Source organism: Numenius arquata, unplaced genomic scaffold (assembly GCF_964106895.1).
Source record: "Numenius arquata unplaced genomic scaffold, bNumArq3.hap1.1 HAP1_SCAFFOLD_1156, whole genome shotgun sequence".
Taxonomy (NCBI): domain Eukaryota; kingdom Metazoa; phylum Chordata; class Aves; order Charadriiformes; family Scolopacidae; genus Numenius; species Numenius arquata.
In genome coordinates this window covers 1-17,480 of record NW_027414494.1, presented here as the reverse complement: position 1 = coordinate 17,480, position 17,480 = coordinate 1, and the positions used below count along the sequence as shown (strand labels likewise).

Here is a 17,480-nt window from a genome sequence, read left to right as displayed (position 1 = left end):
TGTCAGGCCCCCCAACTCCCGGGGAACCCCGGGAAACCTGCGAAAAACACCACGGAAAAGAAAGGGACCGGCTGCGCAGCCCCCTCCTCACCCCGGTACACCCACCCCACCCCCGACCGGGGGACACCCCTCCACGGGGTGGGGGGCACCCCCAAACCTTCCTTCCGCTTCCAGCAGGGAATGGGGAACCCTGACAATGAGGGGGGGGTGTCCTTCTCGTCCAGAAACTCTGTCCCACCCCCACTGCTGCACCCCAGGGCAGCCCCAGCAGGGACACACACCCCCCCCCCCGCCCAGGACAGGGACCCCCAGCCCCAGCAGGGTCCACAGCCCCCAAACAGGGACCCCAGCCCCGGACAGGGACCCCCACCCCCCCGTCCCTGCAGATGGGGAACACCTTCAGCTGGGGGGGGGGGAGCGACTGCCCACCAGGCACAGTGGGAGGGGGACGCAGGGGTCCGGAGCCCCTCTGACCCCCCCCTCTGCAGGGTCTTGGGCCACCCCCCTCCCCGCCTTGGGGTGCCCAGGACGAGCCCCGGCGGCCCCAAACCCTGGGAACAGTTTTGGGAAGGGTGGGGGGCAGTGGGGGCACCCCAAAGGCTCACAGCCCCCCCCCCCCCCCCGGCCAGGCTGGGACCCCCTGCCCACGCTCCAGCTTCGGCTCATGCCCCCGAGGTGGGGGGGGATCCTTCATATCCAGTGTAAACAGCCCCGAGGGGGGGCAAGAAGGCGGCGGGGGGCCAGCAGGGCCCTGGGGGGGGGGCCCGGGGGGGGTCCCCTACGTCCGCTGGGCGTCCGCCTTGGCAAAGAGGCGGCTGTGCCAGTAGTCGGGGTTGTCGAAGGCGCAGTCCGAAGCCTCCAGGCTCCGCAGGGGCTTCATGCAGGGGGTGGGGGGTCCGGGGGGGCCCCGGCAGCCGGGGCAGCGGGGGGCCAGCACGGCCTCCATCTCCTCATAACCTTGTTCCTCTTCGGGGGCCGGGGGGGCCTCCCCCGGCCGCATGTCGGTGTAGCCGTCGTGGCTGGGGGGGCCACCATCCTGGCGGGGTCCCGGCCCCCCGGTCACGCTGCCCAGCGAGCGGCTCAGCCGCGGCTGCTTGTTCATGTACTCATAGTCCTCCTCCTCCAGCCCCCGGCCCGGGGGGGCTCCTGGGGGGACCCCCAGCTCTGAGCCCACCTCCATGTACTCATAGCCCAGCTCCTCCAGCGAGGCCGGCCGGGGTGGGGGGGCTCCCGCGGGACCCCCGGGCCGGCGGTTCATGTATTCGTACTCCTCCTCCGGCTCCGGCATCGACCCCCCGATGGGGTCCAGCTCTGCGGGGTGGGGGGTCAGACACCGGCTGGGCCCCCCCTCTCTCCCCATAACGCCTGACCCCAGTTTGGGGGGGGTCGCGGCTGGGCCACAGACAGGTTCATCCCACCCCACAACCCCCTCAAAGATGATCCTCCCCCCCCCCCCAGCCTGAACCCCAGCCCTGCACAAATGGGTCCCCCCCACCCCTAACGTTGAGGATGGGCCCCCTCTGCCCCTGGGAACAGGGTGCCCCCACCCCACAAACACAGGACACCCTCCCCCCAACCCACCCCTATGCAGATGAGCCCCCACCCCCTGAACCCCAAACCCTGTGGGGACGGGACCCCCCACCCCTTGAGGACAGGGTCCCTGCAACCCCATGGCGGGGGGAGCCCCCAGACCCACTCCCACAGGAACCCCCCACTCTGCACAGATGGGACCCCCACCCCTTGAGGACAGGGTCTCGGGGAGCCCCCAGATTCTGCTCCGACAGGGAGGGACCCCCCCATTCAGCACAGATGGGACCCTCACCCCCTAAGGACGGGACCCCCACCCCCTGCCTGGATGGGACCCCCCCCCAAGGCTGCGCCCCTCACCCCGTCCGGCGCAGTTGGGGGTGACGTAGCCGTTGGCGTCCTCCTCACTGCCCTCGGAGCTGGGGGGCGGGGGGGGGAAGCTCTCCCGCTGGGACAGGTATGCGCTGTCCCCCCGCGAGCGCAGGCTGCGGCAGAGGCTCCCCGACAGTGACCCCCCCTCGCCCAGGTCCAGCTCCGACGCCGTGCCCCGACCCTCCGACGACTCCGACACCGTCCGCCCCACGGACTCCTGACGGCTCCGCCGCGGTGGCCGGCACCCCCCGCCCTGGGGGACACGGGGCTGAGGCAGGGGGGACACCCCTGCGGACCCCAAACCCCCCCACCTCGCCACCCCACAGCCACCGCTCCACCTCCCACCACCCCATCATCCCACGGCCACCTCATTGACCCCCTGCCCTGGCACCCCCCCAGCCACCCCTATAGCCCCCAGCACCCCATGGTAACCCCCTAGAGCCCCCCAGCACTCCATGGTCGCCCCCTATAGACCCCCCCCAGGGCCACCCAAAACCCCATGGTAACTCTCTATGGACCCCCCAGCACCCCATAGCCACCCCTTGCCCCCCAGCACCCCATAGTCTCCCCCTATGGCACCCCGGGACCCCATGGCACCCCCTTGCCCCCCAGCACCCCCCACCCCAAGGGTACCTGGCGGCCGCTGCCGAGGCCGGGCTGGTTCATGGGGATGTAGCCGGCCGGGGGGCTGAGCAGGCTGGGGCTCTGTGGGGGGACAGAGGGGGCTGACACCCAGCGGGGGGGGGACACAGGGGCTGGGAACCCCCCAACCCCGCTGCAGGAACAGGGTGGGGGTCCCAGCAGGGCTGGGAGGGGACAATGGGGAGGGGGGTTCCCATGGGTCGGCCCTATGTCCCACCCCCCATGGGGGGATTTGGGGCTGGGAGACCTTGCGCCAGGGGCTGGGACCCCTGTGCCCCCCACCCTGCCCATGCCATGTCCTGGGATCCCGTGCCCCGTCCCGGGACCCCATGCCCCCCACCCTGCCCCATGCCACGTCCCGGGACCCCGTGCCCCCCATCCTGCCCCATGCCACATCCTGGGACCCCGTGCCCCCCATCCTGCCCCGTGCCCCATCCCGGGACCCCGGGACCCCCACCCTGCCCCATGCCATGCCCAGGACCCAGCTCCAGAGCCCCCAGCCCCGGAGGGGGGGTGTGTGAGGCAGAGGGGTCTCACCCGGGCACAGCTGCCCCGCGGCCGCGGAGGGTAGAGCCCGGTGGTGAGGCCGAAGGAGGCGTCCAGCTCCTCCTCCTCCTCCTCCAGCTCCAGCGTCTCCACGTCATCCAGCTCCTTGTCGCTGAGGGTGGGGGGCTCGGCGGGCGGCAGGGCCCCGCTCTCCTGCTGTGGGGCAGGAGGGGGGGGGGGGGGCACACGTCAGGGGCTGCGGGAGCGGGTCTGGGGGGGCGCTGGGAGGGGGGGGGCCGTGCTCACCTTGATGACCAGGTAGCGCGGGGGGTCGCGGGCCATGCGGGTGAACTCGTTCGCCAGCTCCTTGAAGGTGGGACGGATGTTCTCGTCGATCATCCAGCCTGGGGAGGGGGTGCAGGGGCGGGGGGACACGGTGGGGGCTGAGAGCTAGGACCCTGTCCCGGGGAGGGGGACAAAGATGGGGACGGGACCAGGACCCTGCCCTGGGGATGGGGGACAGGACCAGGATCCTCCTCAGGGCTGGGGAACAGGGATGGGACCAGGAATCTGTCCCAGGGATAGGGGACACAGCCAGGATTGTGCTCCGGGGATGCAAACAGGAGCAGAGACCCTCCCTGGGGAGGGGGACAGGGAGGGGGACAGAGCCAAGTCTCTGCTACAGGGATGGGGACAGAGCCAGGACCCTGTCCCAGCGATGGGGACAGGGATGGGGATGAGAACAAGGACCCTGCCCTCAGGATGGGGACAGGACCAGGAATCTGCCCCAGGGATGGGGCACGCAGCCAGGACTGTGCCCCGGGGATGGGGACAGGAGCAGGACCCTCCCCGGGGATGGGGACAGGCTGGGGACGGGAGCAGGACCCTCCCTGGAGATGGGGACACGGTTGGTGATGGGAGCAGGACCCTCCCCAGGGATGGGGACAGGCTGGGGACGGGAGCAGGACCCTCCCTGGAGATGGGGACACGGTTGGTGATGGGAGCAGGACCCTCCCCAGGGATGGGGACAGGCTGGGGATGGGAGCAGGACCCTCTGGGGGGGTGGTGGCCCCGCACTCACACTTCACCATCACCATGTAGACGTCGATGGTGCAGATCTGGGGCTGTGAGAGCCGCTCGCCCTTCTCCAGCAGGTCGGGCACCTCGGCCAGCCGGATCCCGGCGTAGGGCTCGGCCCCAAAGGTCATCATCTCCCACAGCGTCACGCCTGCGGGGACAGTCCCTGTGAGCCCCACGGGGCTGGGGTGGGGGAGTTTGAGGGGGGGGGGTGTCCGGGGGTCCGGCGCTCACCGTAGCTCCAGACGTCGCTCTGGTGTGTGTACTTCCCAAAGTGGATGCTCTCCAGCGCCATCCACTTGATGGGCGTCTGCCGGGGAAGGAGGGGTGTGGGGGAGACACGGATGGGTGGGGGGATACGGGGACAGAGCGGGGGACATCCCACAGGGTGGGGGACGCCCCACAGGGCTGGGGGCACGGACAGGGGATGGGACGTCTCCGGGTGCTGGGGGTACCGGGGACACGGAGAGGAGGGGATGCAGTGGGTCCCGGGGGTGTGGGGTGGGGAGGGGACACGGGGGGTCCCCACCGGGCGCCCACCTTGACCTCGTTGTAGAAATACTTCTTGTCGTCGGGGTAGAGGAGGTCGGCGATTCCGAAATCGGCCACCTGGGCCTGGCTGGGCGACTTGAGGAGCACGTTGCGGGCGGCCAGGTTGCGGTGCACCATGCGGTGCTCCTCCAGGTAGTACATCCCCTGGGATAGAGGGGGGGGGGGGGACGGGGGGGACAGGGGGTGTCAGCGGGGCTGGGGGCCACGGGGATTCCCCCCAACCCCCGGGGGACTCACCTTGGCCACCTGGACGCACCAGTTGAGCAGGAGCTGGGGGCTGATGGTGTCGCGGTTCTTGCGGACGTAGTCGAGGAGGGAGCCCAGGGGCAGGAGCTGCGTCACCAGCTGGAGCTGGGGCCCGGGGCAGATCCCCAGCAGCCGCACGATGTAGGCATGGTCCAGGCTGCCGATGGCCAGCATGTGCTGCGGGGACAGGGTCAGCCACGGCCACGATGGACCCCCTGGGACCCCCCCCCTCGAAGCCTCGGACTTACGTCGGTGACGGAGTGGAAGGACTGCTGCCCGCTGCAGTCCTGGATGACCTTGATGCTCACCGGGATCTTGATGGAGTCTCCATCAGGGATCCAGATGCCCTGGGGGGGGAAAAGGGTGCCCTGGTGTGTGCCATGACCAGCCCCAACCAAGCCCCGCATTGAGCCCCCCCCCCCCACGGAGCCCCCCGCTCACCTTGTGCACGGTCCCGAAGACGCCGGAGCCCAGCACCTTCAGCCGCTTCAGCTCCGTCTCCTTGAAGATACGGGCCAGAACCTTGTTGGCTTTTTCACTGGGGTCCAACGGCTCCAGGCTCTGCCAGGGGGGAGACGGAGATGGGGATGGGGACAGGGAGGGACATGGATGGGGACAGGGATGGAGAGAGGTGGAGACAGAAGCAGAGAAGGATGGGGATGGAGTCCTGGGGTGGAGAGGGATGGAGAAGGATGGGGACAGGGATGGGATGGGGACAGACAGGGATGGACAGGGATGGGGACGGGTCCCACACCCCTCCCACCTGTTGAACCCCCTCCCCGGGGCTCCCCCCGGGCACGGCTGCCCCCTCACCTCCCCCCTCTCCAGGTAGCGCCGCATCGCCCGCTTCTTCTGGATCTTCTTGCCCCGCCAGTAGAGCAGCGCCAGGAGGACGCAGGAGCAGGAGAGGAAGAGCCCCCCGACCACCATCACCGCGATCACCGTCGGTGCTTTCCTGGGGGGGGGGTCGGACGGAGGCCGGGGCTGAGCTCCCGGTGCCGGCAGGACCTGGCCCCGCCATCGCCGCCGCTCCCCACGCGCTTCCCACGGCCCCGGTGCCGCAGGGGCGGCCGGAACTCCCACCCTGGGGCAGGGCTCGGCACCCCGGGAATGCATGGCAGGGGGTGGCACGGCCAGGGCAGGGGACCCCCAGCGCCAAGGTGGGCAGGGAAAGGCCACCGACCGGGATGGCACGGCACGGGGCACAGCAGGGCACGCCATGGCATGGCACAGCATGGCACAGCTTGGCACCATGCAACAGGGCATGGCACAGGACACCACGGCATGGCACAGCAAGGCACACCAGGGCCTGCCATGGCACACCAGGGCACGGCACAGCATGGCATCACGCAGCAGGGCACGGCACGGTTCATCAGGGCATGGCCACCAGGGCATGCCATGGCACGGCACGGCTTGGTACCACGCAGCAGGGCATGGCATGGGACACCAGGGCATGGGACAGAACATCAGGGCATGGCACAGGATGGTGCACCAGGGCATGGCACAGCACGGCACCATGCAGCAGGGCACGGCACGGCACAGTCTGGCAGGGGCATGGCACACCAGGGCATGTCACGGGACACCAGGGCATGGCACATCACGGCACCCTGCAGCAGGGCAACGGCACGGCACAGCCTGGCAGGGCATGGCACACCAGGGCATGGCACAGCATGGTGCACCAGGGCATGGCACAGCATGCCACCATGCAGCAGGGCATGGCAGAGGACGGTGCACCAGGACATGGCACGGGACACCAGGGCATGGCACAGCATGGCACCATGTAGCAGGGCATGGCACGGCACAGCCTGGCAGGGGCATGGCACACCAGGGCATGGCACATCACGGCATCCTGCAGCAATGCATGGCATGGGACACCAGGGTATGGCACGGGATGGTGCACCAGGGCATGCCATGGCACCACACACCACGGCATGGCACAGGACACCAGGGCACGGCACGGGGAACCCCCCCCACCCCACGGTACCTGGAGACGGGCAGGGGCTCCCCCAGGCAGTCCCGCAGCAGCGGCCCCAGGCACCTGCGGAGACACGGAGCGTGAGGGGGTGAGACCGAGCAGGGGGGGGGGGGTGTCTCCTCCCGCGGTGCCCCCCGATTCCCCCCCCCGGCCCCGGCGCACCCGCGGGTGCAGTTCTCGTGGCAGGGCCGGCACTCGCGGCTGGCGTCCGGGTACTTGTAGATGGGTCCGCGCTCGCCCAGGATGCCCTCGGGGCAGGTCTCCACGCAGTGGGGTCCGTCCCGGTAGTGGGCACAGCGGGTGCAGGTGTCGGCGCCCTGGGGGGGTGTGTGAGGAGGGGGCGTGAGGACCCTCGGGGACACGGTCACTGCCGCCGCGGGTCCCCGGCCGCTGCCCTACCGAGCCGTTGCAGGTGAAGTTGCCCTCGATGCGCTCGCACTCGGGGTGGCACTCGAAGCACTCCTGCCCCTGGGCGAACTCCCGCGTCTCCCTGCGGGGACAAGGCAGGGTCACCGGCCTGTCCCACCGTCCCAGACCACCCCGGTGCCCACCCCGGGGTCCACCCCGCCCTGGGGTTGTTCCCACCCCAGTGACCACCCCACCCTGATGCCCACCCCAGCACTGGACCCCCCCCCCCAGGGTCCAACCCACCCTGGTGCTGACCCCGCTGCTGGTCCTGCTCCCTGGGCCCAGCCTGGAGCTGATCTCCCTCTGGTGCCCACCCCAGGACCCACCCCGATGTCCTCCATGGAGCCAACCCCACCTCGATGCCCTCCATGGAGCCAACCCCACCTTGATACCCACCAAAATGCCCTTCAGGGACCCAATCCCACCCTGATGCCCTTCATCGACCCAACCCCAACCCAATGCCCTCCATGGACCTAACCCCACCTTGATGCCCACCTCAGTGCCCTCCATAGAGCCAACTCCACCTTGATGCCCATCCTGGTGCCCTCCATGGACCTAACCCCACCTTGATGCCCTTGACGGAGCCAACCCCAACCAAATGCCCTCCATGGACCCAATCCCACCTCGATGCCCTCCATGGAGCCAACCCCCCCAGCCCCCTCACCCCTGGGTGAAGTGGCAGGAGGGCACGCAGACGCCGCGGCGGCTGTAGTAGCGACAGGACAGACACTGTGTGGGGCCGGGGCCCCAGCACCCCTCGGCGGAGCACAGCGGGTCGCACACCTTCCCCTCTTGCTCTGCGGGGAGGGACGGGCCGGGGGGGGGGGGGTCAGCAGCAGGAGGAGGGGGTGCCCGGGGTCCCCCGGCTGCCCCCCGTCCCCACTCACGGCACTTGCTGCGGGGTTTGTTGTTGCGGATGTCGAGGTCGGGGCGGAGGCGGCTGAGCGCTGCCCACTGCACGGTGTGGAGGTAGCAGAGCTGGCGGTTCTCCGTGATGTAGACCCTCCCGGCGCTCACCTCCCGCAGCGACCGCAGCCCCAGCGACGTCACGTTCTCGTTCTTCATGATCAGCAGCGAGAAACCCCGGCTGCGGGGGGAGCAGGGGGGACACACACACACACACGTCAGGGCTGGGGTTGGAGGGGGGGGAGGTCCTGCCAACCCCGAGGGGACACGGGGACGGGCAGGGATGGGGACGTGGGGAAGGGGGATGCGGGACAACAGGGGGATGCAGGGACAGGGGACAAGGGGGATGCAGGGACAATGGGGGATGCAGGGACAGGGGACAAGGGGGGGATGCAGGGACAAGGGGGGGATGTAGGGACAAGGTGGATGCAGGGACGAGGTGGATGCAGGGACGAGGTGGATGCAGGGATGAGGGACAGGGGACAAGGGGGGGATACAGGGACAACAGGGGATGCAGGGATGAGGGACAAGGGGGGATGCAGGGACGAGGGGGATGCAGGCATGAGGGACAGGGGACAAGGGGGATGAAGGGACAACAGGGGATGCAGGGACAGGGGACAAGGGGGGGATACAGGGACAAGGGGGATGCAGGGACGAGGGACAGGGGACAACGGGGGGATGCAGGGATGTGCAGGGATAGGGGACAAGGGGGATGCAGGGACAGGGGACAATGGCAGGGATAAAGGGACAAGGGACAGGGGACAAGGGCGGGATGCAGGGACAAGGGGGATCCAGGGACAGGGGACAACGGGGGGATGCAGGGACAGGGGATGATGAGGGGAGATGCAGGGTCAGGAGATGGAGGGAAGTTCAGGGACAAGGGACAATAGGGGGATGCAGGGACAGGGGACAATGGGGGGGGGGGATGCAGGACACACACTGAGGGGGTGGCGAGATGCCGGGTCACCCCGGGGGCTGCGGGGACGGGGACTCACTTGTAGAGGCTCCGTCCCCCGATGGTGACGAGGTTGGAGAAGACGCTGAAGTTGTGCATGTGCTTGGGCCAGGACTGGATGTTCAGGTACCCTGGGGAGGCGCAGGACTGGGGTCAGGGTGGCCCCCAGGGGGACCCCAGGGGGTCCCGGTGCCCCCCCAGCACCCAGCTCACCCGTGATCTCCCGCACTGTCCGGAAGACGTTCAGCTTCTCGGGGTCCAGCGCCGAGATGTTGCGCCAGGGATCCCTGCGGAGCCGCAGCCGTCAGCCGGGACAGGAGCGGGAGGGGGGGCTCTGCACCCCATGGTCCCCCCCCCCTGACCCCCCCGGCCCTCACCCCTCCAGGCCAGTGATGAGGAAATCCAGGTTGCCCAAGATCTTGGTGCAGTTCACGAAGGTGTCGATGTTGCTGGAGTCCACAGTCTGGTACTTGCTGCCGGCGCCGGTGCCCTCGCAGGCTGCGGGACGGGATGGGGACAGTGAGGGCTTCTCCCACAGCCCCCCACCCCCGGCCCCCCTGCCTGCCCCCCCTCGCCCCCCCCAGCCCCTTACCCTTGGGACACAGCCCCGAGCAGGGCTCGCACATCTTCAGCCCGTTCTTCTCCACCTCCATCTTATCGTTGGGGCAGGCGCGGACGCAGGAGCTCTGGTCCACCACGAAGTTGTCTGCGGGGAGACCCTCGAGGTCACAGCCCGGCCCCGGACCACCCCCCTCCCCGGGTCCCCTCAGTCATCCCCCCCCCCCAGGGCCCCCCTGCGCCCCGGCTCACGCGGGCAGCTCCGGACGCAGATGCCCCCGTACTGGTACTTGGTGTCGGGGTTGGGCTCCAGCTGGAAGGTGAGTTTGTTGTAGATGAGGGGCTGGGGGCAGAGGGGGACGCAGGCCCCGCTGTCGTTGAAGTGCCGGCAGGCCTGTGGGACAGACGGACAGGTGGATGGATGGAGGGAGGCACGGCCACACGGACGGACGGACACGGGGAGGCACGGACGCCTCCCGCCAGGCAGAGACAGCATCACCCTGAGCCCACCCCGGGGTGGAGATCCCTCCCGCGGGGGCAGAGGGAGGGACGGATGGAGGGACGGACAGATGGATGGACAGAGGGATGGACAGAGGGATGCAGGAAGGAACAGAGAGAAGTATGGAGGGATGGACAGAAGCAGGGAGGGATGTAGGGATGGGTGGGTGGAGGGAGAGGTGGATGGAAGGACGGACAGACGGATGGACAGAGGGATGGAGGGACAGAGAGATGGAGGGATGGACGGACAGATGGATGGACAGAGGGATGGAGGGACAGATGCAGGGATGGACGGACAGATGGATGGACAGAGGGATGGAGGGACAGATGCAGGGATGGATGGACAGAGGGATGGAGGGATGGATGGACAGATGGAGAGAAGGATGAAGGGATGGGTGGGTGGACATACAGATGGATGGAGAGGTGGATGGAGGGATGGAGAGAGGTGGACAGACGGATGGACGGACACACAGACGTCTCCCCCCACCCCACAGGGACAGCCACCCCCCCTGCCCACCCTGGGGGGACACGGATGAGCCCCCTCCCCAGTGGGGCAAACAGACGGATGGACGGGTGACACACGGGTGGGCGGGCAGAGGGGGGGAAGCACGGACAGACAGACACAGGGATGCTGCCCAGCATGGCCCCCCGCCCGCCCTGGGGGTGCTGGGGAGCGGGGGGGGGGCACGTACAAAGCAGTGTGTCTGGAGGGGGCCGGTGCACCCCCCCGCGCACTCCTCGTGGCAGCACTCATTGGGCGCCCGCCCGAAGCAGCGCCCGTTGCACTGGGGGGCACAGATGGTCTTCGTCACTGTGGGGAGATGGGGGTCAGCGGGGGGGGGAGGAACGTGACGGGACACCCCCCCCCAGCCCCATTCCCTGCCCCGTGTCCCCCCAGTACCCACGTTTCTGGCAGTCCTCGGGGCCGGGCCCCCAGCAGTGCCCACCGCAGCTCTCGTGGCACGGGGCGCCTGCAGGGGGGTGCACAGCGGGGTCACCCACAAAGCTGGCGGGTGTCACCCCCCGACACACGCACACACCAAGTCGGGGTCCCCCATGCCCCGCCCCCCCCCACGCACAGGCCTTGCCGTTGTCCCCCACGACGGGCTCCAGGCGGGGGTCCCGCATGATGTCCCTCCACTCCACCGTCTCCACGTGGCAGAGCTGCGCGTTCTTCTCGATGTAGACGCCGCCGGCCAGGATCTCTGGGGGGGGGGGGATGTGTGTGTGACAGGGGCTGAACCCCCCCATCCCCCAGCCCTGGGACCGTGGGGAGGGGATGGCACCACTCTGGGATGGGGATCCATGGGGAGATGGCACGGCTCCGGGATGGGGATCCATGGGGGGGACAGCCCCACTCCAGGGGACCACAGCGGGGACAGCATCGCTCTGGGAGGGGGGACCACCGTGGGGACACCACGGGGGTGCACAGGGTGGGGGTGGCACTGCTCCACGATGGGGACCGGGGGGTGCACGGTGGGGGGGGGCACAACCCTAGATGGGGAGCACGGTGGGACAGCACAGCCCCAGGGTGCACAGGGAGGGTGGCACCAATCTGGGATGGGGACCATGGCGGGGGGGACACCATCACTCTGGGATGGGGACCATGGGACACAGGGGGACAGCACGGCCCCAGGGTGCACGGGGGGGGTGGCACCACCCTAGATGTGGACCATGGGGGGGGACAGCACGGCCCCAAGGGTGCGCAGGGGGGTGGCACTGCTCTGGATGGGGACTACGGGGCGCACGGGGGGGGGGGGTGACACCACTCTAGATGGGGACCACGGGGGGATGGCACCGCTCAGAGATGGGAACCACAAGGAGGGACACACACCATCACCCTGGGACGGGGACCGCAAGGCGCCGGGGGGGGTGGGAGGGGTGGCACCGCTCTGGATGGGGACCACGGCGGGACGGATGGGGACCCCGGGGGGGGGGGGGGTTGGGGTGTCCCCGGGGGTCCCACCTGTGAGCTGGTTGAGGCCGAGCTGGCGCAGGGCGTGGGTGGTGTTGGGGTTGTAGTTGAGCAGGACGAAGAGCGCGTACTTCTCCTCGTAGAACTGCGTCCCCCGGATGACGCGCAGGTTCTGCAGCGGCAGCGAGGAGAAGACGTTCATGGCGATCAGGATGTAGCCCGTCACCTCCCGGATGGTCTGTGGGGCAGAGCGGCGACACGTCAGCCCGGTGGGCAGGGACACCCCCCCTCCCCGGGTGTCCCCCCTCACCCCGGCACTGTGTGTGTGCATGTGTGTGTGTGTGTGTGTCCGTCCGTCCGTCCGTCCGTCCCCAGCAGCTGACCTGCAGGAAGGAGAGGTCCTGCGTGTGGTCGATGAGGACGATCTCCAGGTTGCCCATCACGATCTCGCAGTTGTTGTACATCTTGTGCAGCGTCTGGTACTGGTGCTGCGCGTCCCCCGTCACGCTCAGCCCGTTCAGCGTCCCCGCACACACTGCGGGCACAACACCCTGTCCCCCACCGGCCGTGTGTCGTCGTCCCCCCGCCGGGGGAGGCCATGTCCCCCCCCACAGTGGCCATATCCTCCCTGTGATGGCCATGTCCCCCCCACAGCAGCCATGTCCCCCTCATGGTGGCCGTGTCCCTCTGCTGTGACCACATCCCCCCCCTCTCGATGCCCCCCATGGGGTCCCTCTACCCCCCAAGCTGGCCACATCCTCCCCTTGATAGCCATGGCCACGTTCCCCCATGGTGGCCGTGTCCCACTCGTGATGGCCATGTCCATCCGTCCCTGACAGCTGTGTCCCCCTCATGGCGGCCATGCCCCTCTGCGGTGACATCCCCCTTTGATGGCCACTTCCCCCTCTCAATGGCCACGTCCCCCATGGGGTCCCTCTCCCCCCAGGATGGGCACATCCTCCCCTTGATAGCCATGGCCACATCCCTCCGTGGTGGCCGTGTCCCCCTCATGGTGGCCGTGTCCCACCCCATGGTGGCCGTGTCCCTCTGCGGTGACCACATCCCCCCTCTCGATGGCCACAGCCACGTCCCCCACAGGGTCCCTCTCCCCCCGAGCTGGCCACGTCCTCCCCTTGATGGCCACGGTCCCCCCATGGTGGCCGTGTCCCCTCAACAGTCTCGCCCCTGTCCCTCCCCTGCTGGCCATGCCCCCCCCATGCCCTCTGCAGCGTCCCTGTCCCCCCCCATGGTGTGTGTCCCCCATTCCAGCCATCACCATGTGCCATGATATCCCTGTCCCCCCCCACAGTGGTGCCCCCACGGCATCCCCATCCCTCCCATGGTGCCCCCCACCCATGATGCCCATGGTGGTGCCCCCACGGCATCCCTGCCCCCCCCATTGTCCCCACTGTGGGGGTGGCGGTGCCCGGGGGGGGGTGTGACGGGTGCTCCCCCGCCCTCCCCTCCCCTCCCTGCCCGAACCGGCCGGGTGAGGGTTGCGCAAGGCGGGTGCCGCGGGCATGGCCCCCCCCCCCCCCGGCCCATCCCGTCCCGCGACGCCCGGACTTCGGACCCAGCGCAGCCCGTCCCGCCTCGACACCCGGCTCCGGGGTTGGGGGGGGGGGAGAGCCCGGACGCCTGGGTCCCCCCCCAAGAGCTCAGGGTGGGGCGGTGGGCGCCAAGGGGGCCCCCCGGGTTAATGATTGCCCACCCCCCTCCCCCCCGCCGGGGCGGACAGGGCCCCTTTGTGCGCGGGGGCAGGATGCGGCCCCCTCCCCGCAGCCGCACAAAGGGGCGATTGTGGCGGGTGGGACGGAGGGGGGGGGGGGGGGGGGAGGCTGAGCCCCCCGAAAGCGGCGGGAGAGAGAACCGGCACCCCCGGGGGGCAGAGCGGGGTGCGGCCCCCCCCGGCCCAGCACAGACGTGACTCAGGCCCCCGTGCTGGGGGGGGGGGGGAGGCGCGGGCGAGTAAATGGCAGCTTTGTCCGGCCCCGGTGCGGGGGCAGAGAAGGGCCCGAGCCCCCTCCCGGGGGTGGCCGCAGAGAACGGGCAGCTCAGTGCATGCACAGGAAGGGGCCAGCACCCCCCCTCCCACCAGCCACAGCCTGTGCCCCCTCCCCTCCCCCCCCCCCCGCCTGGACCGGAGCTATTTTAATAGGGAAGGGGCTATAAAAAGGTCCCAGCTGCGTCGGGGGCACGGCCCCCAGCCCCGACGCCCCGGCGATGGGCACGGCAGGGCCCCAAGGGGGGGACGGGACACGCTGGGACCCCCAAGGAACAACGCGGGGGGGGGGCTCTGGGGGCAGGCAGAACACGCTCTGGGGGTCCCCAGGCTGCTGGGGGGCAGGATCCGGCCCCCGTGGGACCCCCCCCTCCCCGTCGGTCGGGAACAAGCAGCGCTTTGGGGCGACGCCGGAGAATCCGTAACGGCCGCTCAAAGGGTCCCACCGGAGCCGGGGAGTCCCGGAGGGGGGGGGGGGGGGCGGGCCTGCGGGGCCTCGGGGTGCACCTGCCCGTGGAGGGGGGGTGTGTGTGTGTTTGTCGGGGCCCCCCCCGGGCGCCGTCGTGGCGTCGTGGCCGGGCGTTATCAGCGCGGGGCCCCACTGGCAGCTCCGGCACGTCGGCCGCTATCTGCCGCGTGCCACCGCGGCCCCCCGGCCCCCGCCGCCAGGAATAGCACCGGGGGGGGGGAACCGGGGGGGGGACACACATACACGGACACACAGACCCGACCTCCTGCCCCGGGCCCCGCGGGCGGCACAAAGGGGGGTCTGTGTGAGGGCCGGATCCCGTCCCCCTGCCCCGAACAAAGGGGGCTCTGAGCCGGGGACGAGGATGGGGGGCTCTGGGGGGGGGGGGGGGGGAGCGGAGCTGATCCCACTCGGCCCAATGTTGGCACCGGGCACCTGCTGCGGGGGCGGGGGGGAGCCGGTGGGACCCCCCCCCCCGCAGTGTTGGCGGGACCCCGGCCCGAGGCGTCGCCGGTGGCACATGGCGGGGAGGAGGCACCGTGTGTGTGTGTGTGTGTGTTTGTGTGTCCCTCACACACACACCCCCCCCCCCGACGTGTCCCCCCCACACCTGGGCACGTCGGCGGGTGACGCCGGCCCCACCTTTCGCCTCCAGCCCTCGGTGTTTTTCTTTTGGGGTTGAAAAACAACTCCCGGGAGAACCCGGCGCTTCCGGGAGCGGCCCCCGCTCCCCCCCGGGGGCAGGACGTCTTGGGGGGGGGGGGGTGGGGGTCGGGGCGGGCAGGGAGTGGGTCCCCTCGGTGGGGTCCCCCCTGTCCCGGCCGGATCCCGGTGGCACCGGCGGGTCCCGGCCCCGCAGCCTAAAATTGGTCCCGGCAAGTGCGGGGGGTGCAGGTGTCTCTGCCCGGGGGGGGGGGAACCGAGCCCCCGGCACCAACCGAGCCGCAGCCCGGGGGGGGGGGGGGCTTTACCGGCCCCGGTCCCCTCGGCGCTGTGGGGTCTCCCCGGTCGCAGCGCGGGGGATCCCGGGCCGCCCCCCCTCCCCGGGAGAAAGGAGCCCCGCTGAGATGGGGATCCTGCACCGGCGGGATCGGGACAACCGGGACCCCCGAGCCCTCCCGGTACCCCCACCCGAGGGCTCCCGTCCCCGCCGCCGGTCCCGGGACCCCCAGCAGCCCCCGGTGCCCGTCCCCGCCGCGCAGCCCCGGTCCCGCCGGGATCCCCCGAGAACCGGTGCCGCTCCCGGTGCTCACCTGCCTGCGCGGAGCCCGGCGCCGGGGCGCGGAGCAGCAGCACCAGCAGCGGCAGAAGCACCCGGTGCCGTTCCCGGTGCCGCTCCCGGTGCCGGTCCATCGCGGCTCTCTCCGGGCGGCGGGGCCCGCGGTGCGGCGTGCCCGGGCGCGGCGGGGGAATGCACCTGGCGCGGGGCCGCCGGGGCGGGACCGGGCGGGGCGGGGCGGCGGGCCCCCCCCCCCCCCCTCCCCGGGCAGCCCGGCCCGGGACCCGCCCGCCGCGCCCCGGGACACCCCCCTCCCGCCTCCCCCGGGAACGGCCCCGCCGGGACAAGCCCGGCCCCGCTGCAGCACACCCCCCCCCCCCAAACACATACCCCCCCCCCCCGGGCTGAAGGTCCGACCCCCCCCCAGACCCCAAAAGCAAAGGTCTGGCCCCTCTGTGCCCCCCACCCCACCCCCCCGGGCAAAGCCTGGCCCCGTTACAGCCCCCCAAACCCATGGAGGGGGTGTCCAACCCCATCGTAGCCCACCCCCCCCCCCAGACCCCCAGGGCGAAGATCCGGCCCCTCTGTGGACCCCCCCCCAGGACAAAGCCTGGCCCCGTTACAGCCCCCCAACCCCAGTGAGGGGGGGGGGAATCTGGCACCATTACAAGCCCCCCCCAGCACCATCAGGTGCAGCCCGATCCCTGTGCCCCCCCCCCCCCCAGGACCGCAGGGCAAAGGCTGGCCCCATCGCAGCCACCCCCCCCCCCCCCCGAAACCCAAACGTCCGGGCCCCGCTGGGGGCCCCCAGCCCCACTCAGCCCCCCCGGGGCAAAGCCTGGCCCCATTGCAACCCCCAACACCACGGGGGGGGGTGTGTGTGTGTGTCTGGCTCCCTTTCAGCCCCTCCCACCTCGTCAGGTGCAGCCTGGCCCCTGCTGTGACCCCCCCCAAACCGAAGCCTGTCCCTGCTGGAGCCCCCCCCCCCAACCTCCCAGGGCAAAGCCTGGACCATCGCAGCCCCCATCCCCCCCCCGACCCCCAGGTAATGCCCAGGCCCCACCGGTGGGGGTCAGTGTGTGTCCCCCCCAAGATCAGGGCAGGATTCACGGCACCCACAGCGCCCCCCCCCGGGCACTACCGGGTCTGGGGGCCACAGGCTGCTTCAAGACCTCGGGGGGGGGGGGCGGGGGGGACCCCGGGGCTGGGACACGCTCTGTGTGTGTCTGTCCGTCCGTCTGTCCCCCAGATCTTGTCCCATGTCCCCTCCTGACAGCACCAGTGGGCAAAGAGCACCACACCCCCACCCCCCCCCGCAAGACAGGGCACCTCCCTGGTGGGGGGGGGGGGCAGCATCCCCCCACCTCCACAGCTTTTCCCTGGAGCCCCCCCCTCCCTTAGCAGTAAGGGGCTGGGAGCCCCCTGGTTACCCCAAACACCCCCCTTTGTGTCTCCCAGAGCGATGCATTCCCCCCCCCACCCCGTTCCCCCCCCCAGCCCACAGGCGCGGAGCCGGGCTCGGTGCAGGGTCCTTTATTCCTTCTGCACAGGGTGCGGGGGGGGCCACGTCGGGCCGGGGGCTCCTCACATCGGCTTGGGGGGGGGCGGGGGGCAGCGCCCTGCGGAGGGAAGGAAGGAGAAGATCAGGTGAATCCGGGGTGAGGCGGGGCAGG

The 17,480-nt window shown here is 70.8% G+C and overlaps 1 protein-coding gene across 1 annotated transcript; it reads right to left on the bottom strand.

The window, feature by feature from the left end:
• Positions 1–778: 778 nt before the first annotated feature.
• Positions 779–15,941, bottom strand: ERBB3 (erb-b2 receptor tyrosine kinase 3). The gene is made up of 28 exons (XM_074167176.1): positions 15,842–15,941; positions 12,501–12,652; positions 12,169–12,355; positions 11,282–11,407; positions 11,108–11,173; positions 10,895–11,013; positions 9,957–10,098; positions 9,739–9,852; positions 9,524–9,644; positions 9,360–9,433; positions 9,187–9,277; positions 8,173–8,372; positions 7,950–8,082; positions 7,277–7,367; positions 7,040–7,194; positions 6,887–6,940; positions 5,716–5,857; positions 5,344–5,463; positions 5,151–5,249; positions 4,894–5,079; positions 4,645–4,800; positions 4,339–4,414; positions 4,109–4,255; positions 3,334–3,431; positions 3,079–3,243; positions 2,533–2,604; positions 1,888–2,152; positions 779–1,311 (listed from the first exon to the last, which is right to left on the bottom strand). The coding sequence occupies exons 1-28, from the start codon at positions 15,939–15,941 to the stop codon at positions 779–781; spliced, it is 3,984 nt and encodes a 1,327-aa protein (XP_074023277.1).
• Positions 15,942–17,480: the final 1,539 nt, after the last annotated feature.

What these genes read in the sequence shown, in the direction of transcription:
- ERBB3 (XM_074167176.1), bottom strand. Translation starts at nt 15,941, where the DNA reads ATGGACCGGCACCGGGAGCGGCACCGGGAACGGCACCGGGTGCTTCTG. An exon ending in GGGGGACGGAGCCTCTACAA is followed by an intron (nt 8,373 to 9,186) that starts GTGAGTCCCCGT and finishes CTCCCCCCGCAG; the next exon opens with CCGGGGTTTCTCGCTGCTGA. An exon ending in CGCGGGGCAGCTGTGCCCGG is followed by an intron (nt 2,605 to 3,078) that starts GTGAGACCCCTC and finishes GTCCCCCCACAG; the next exon opens with AGCCCCAGCCTGCTCAGCCC.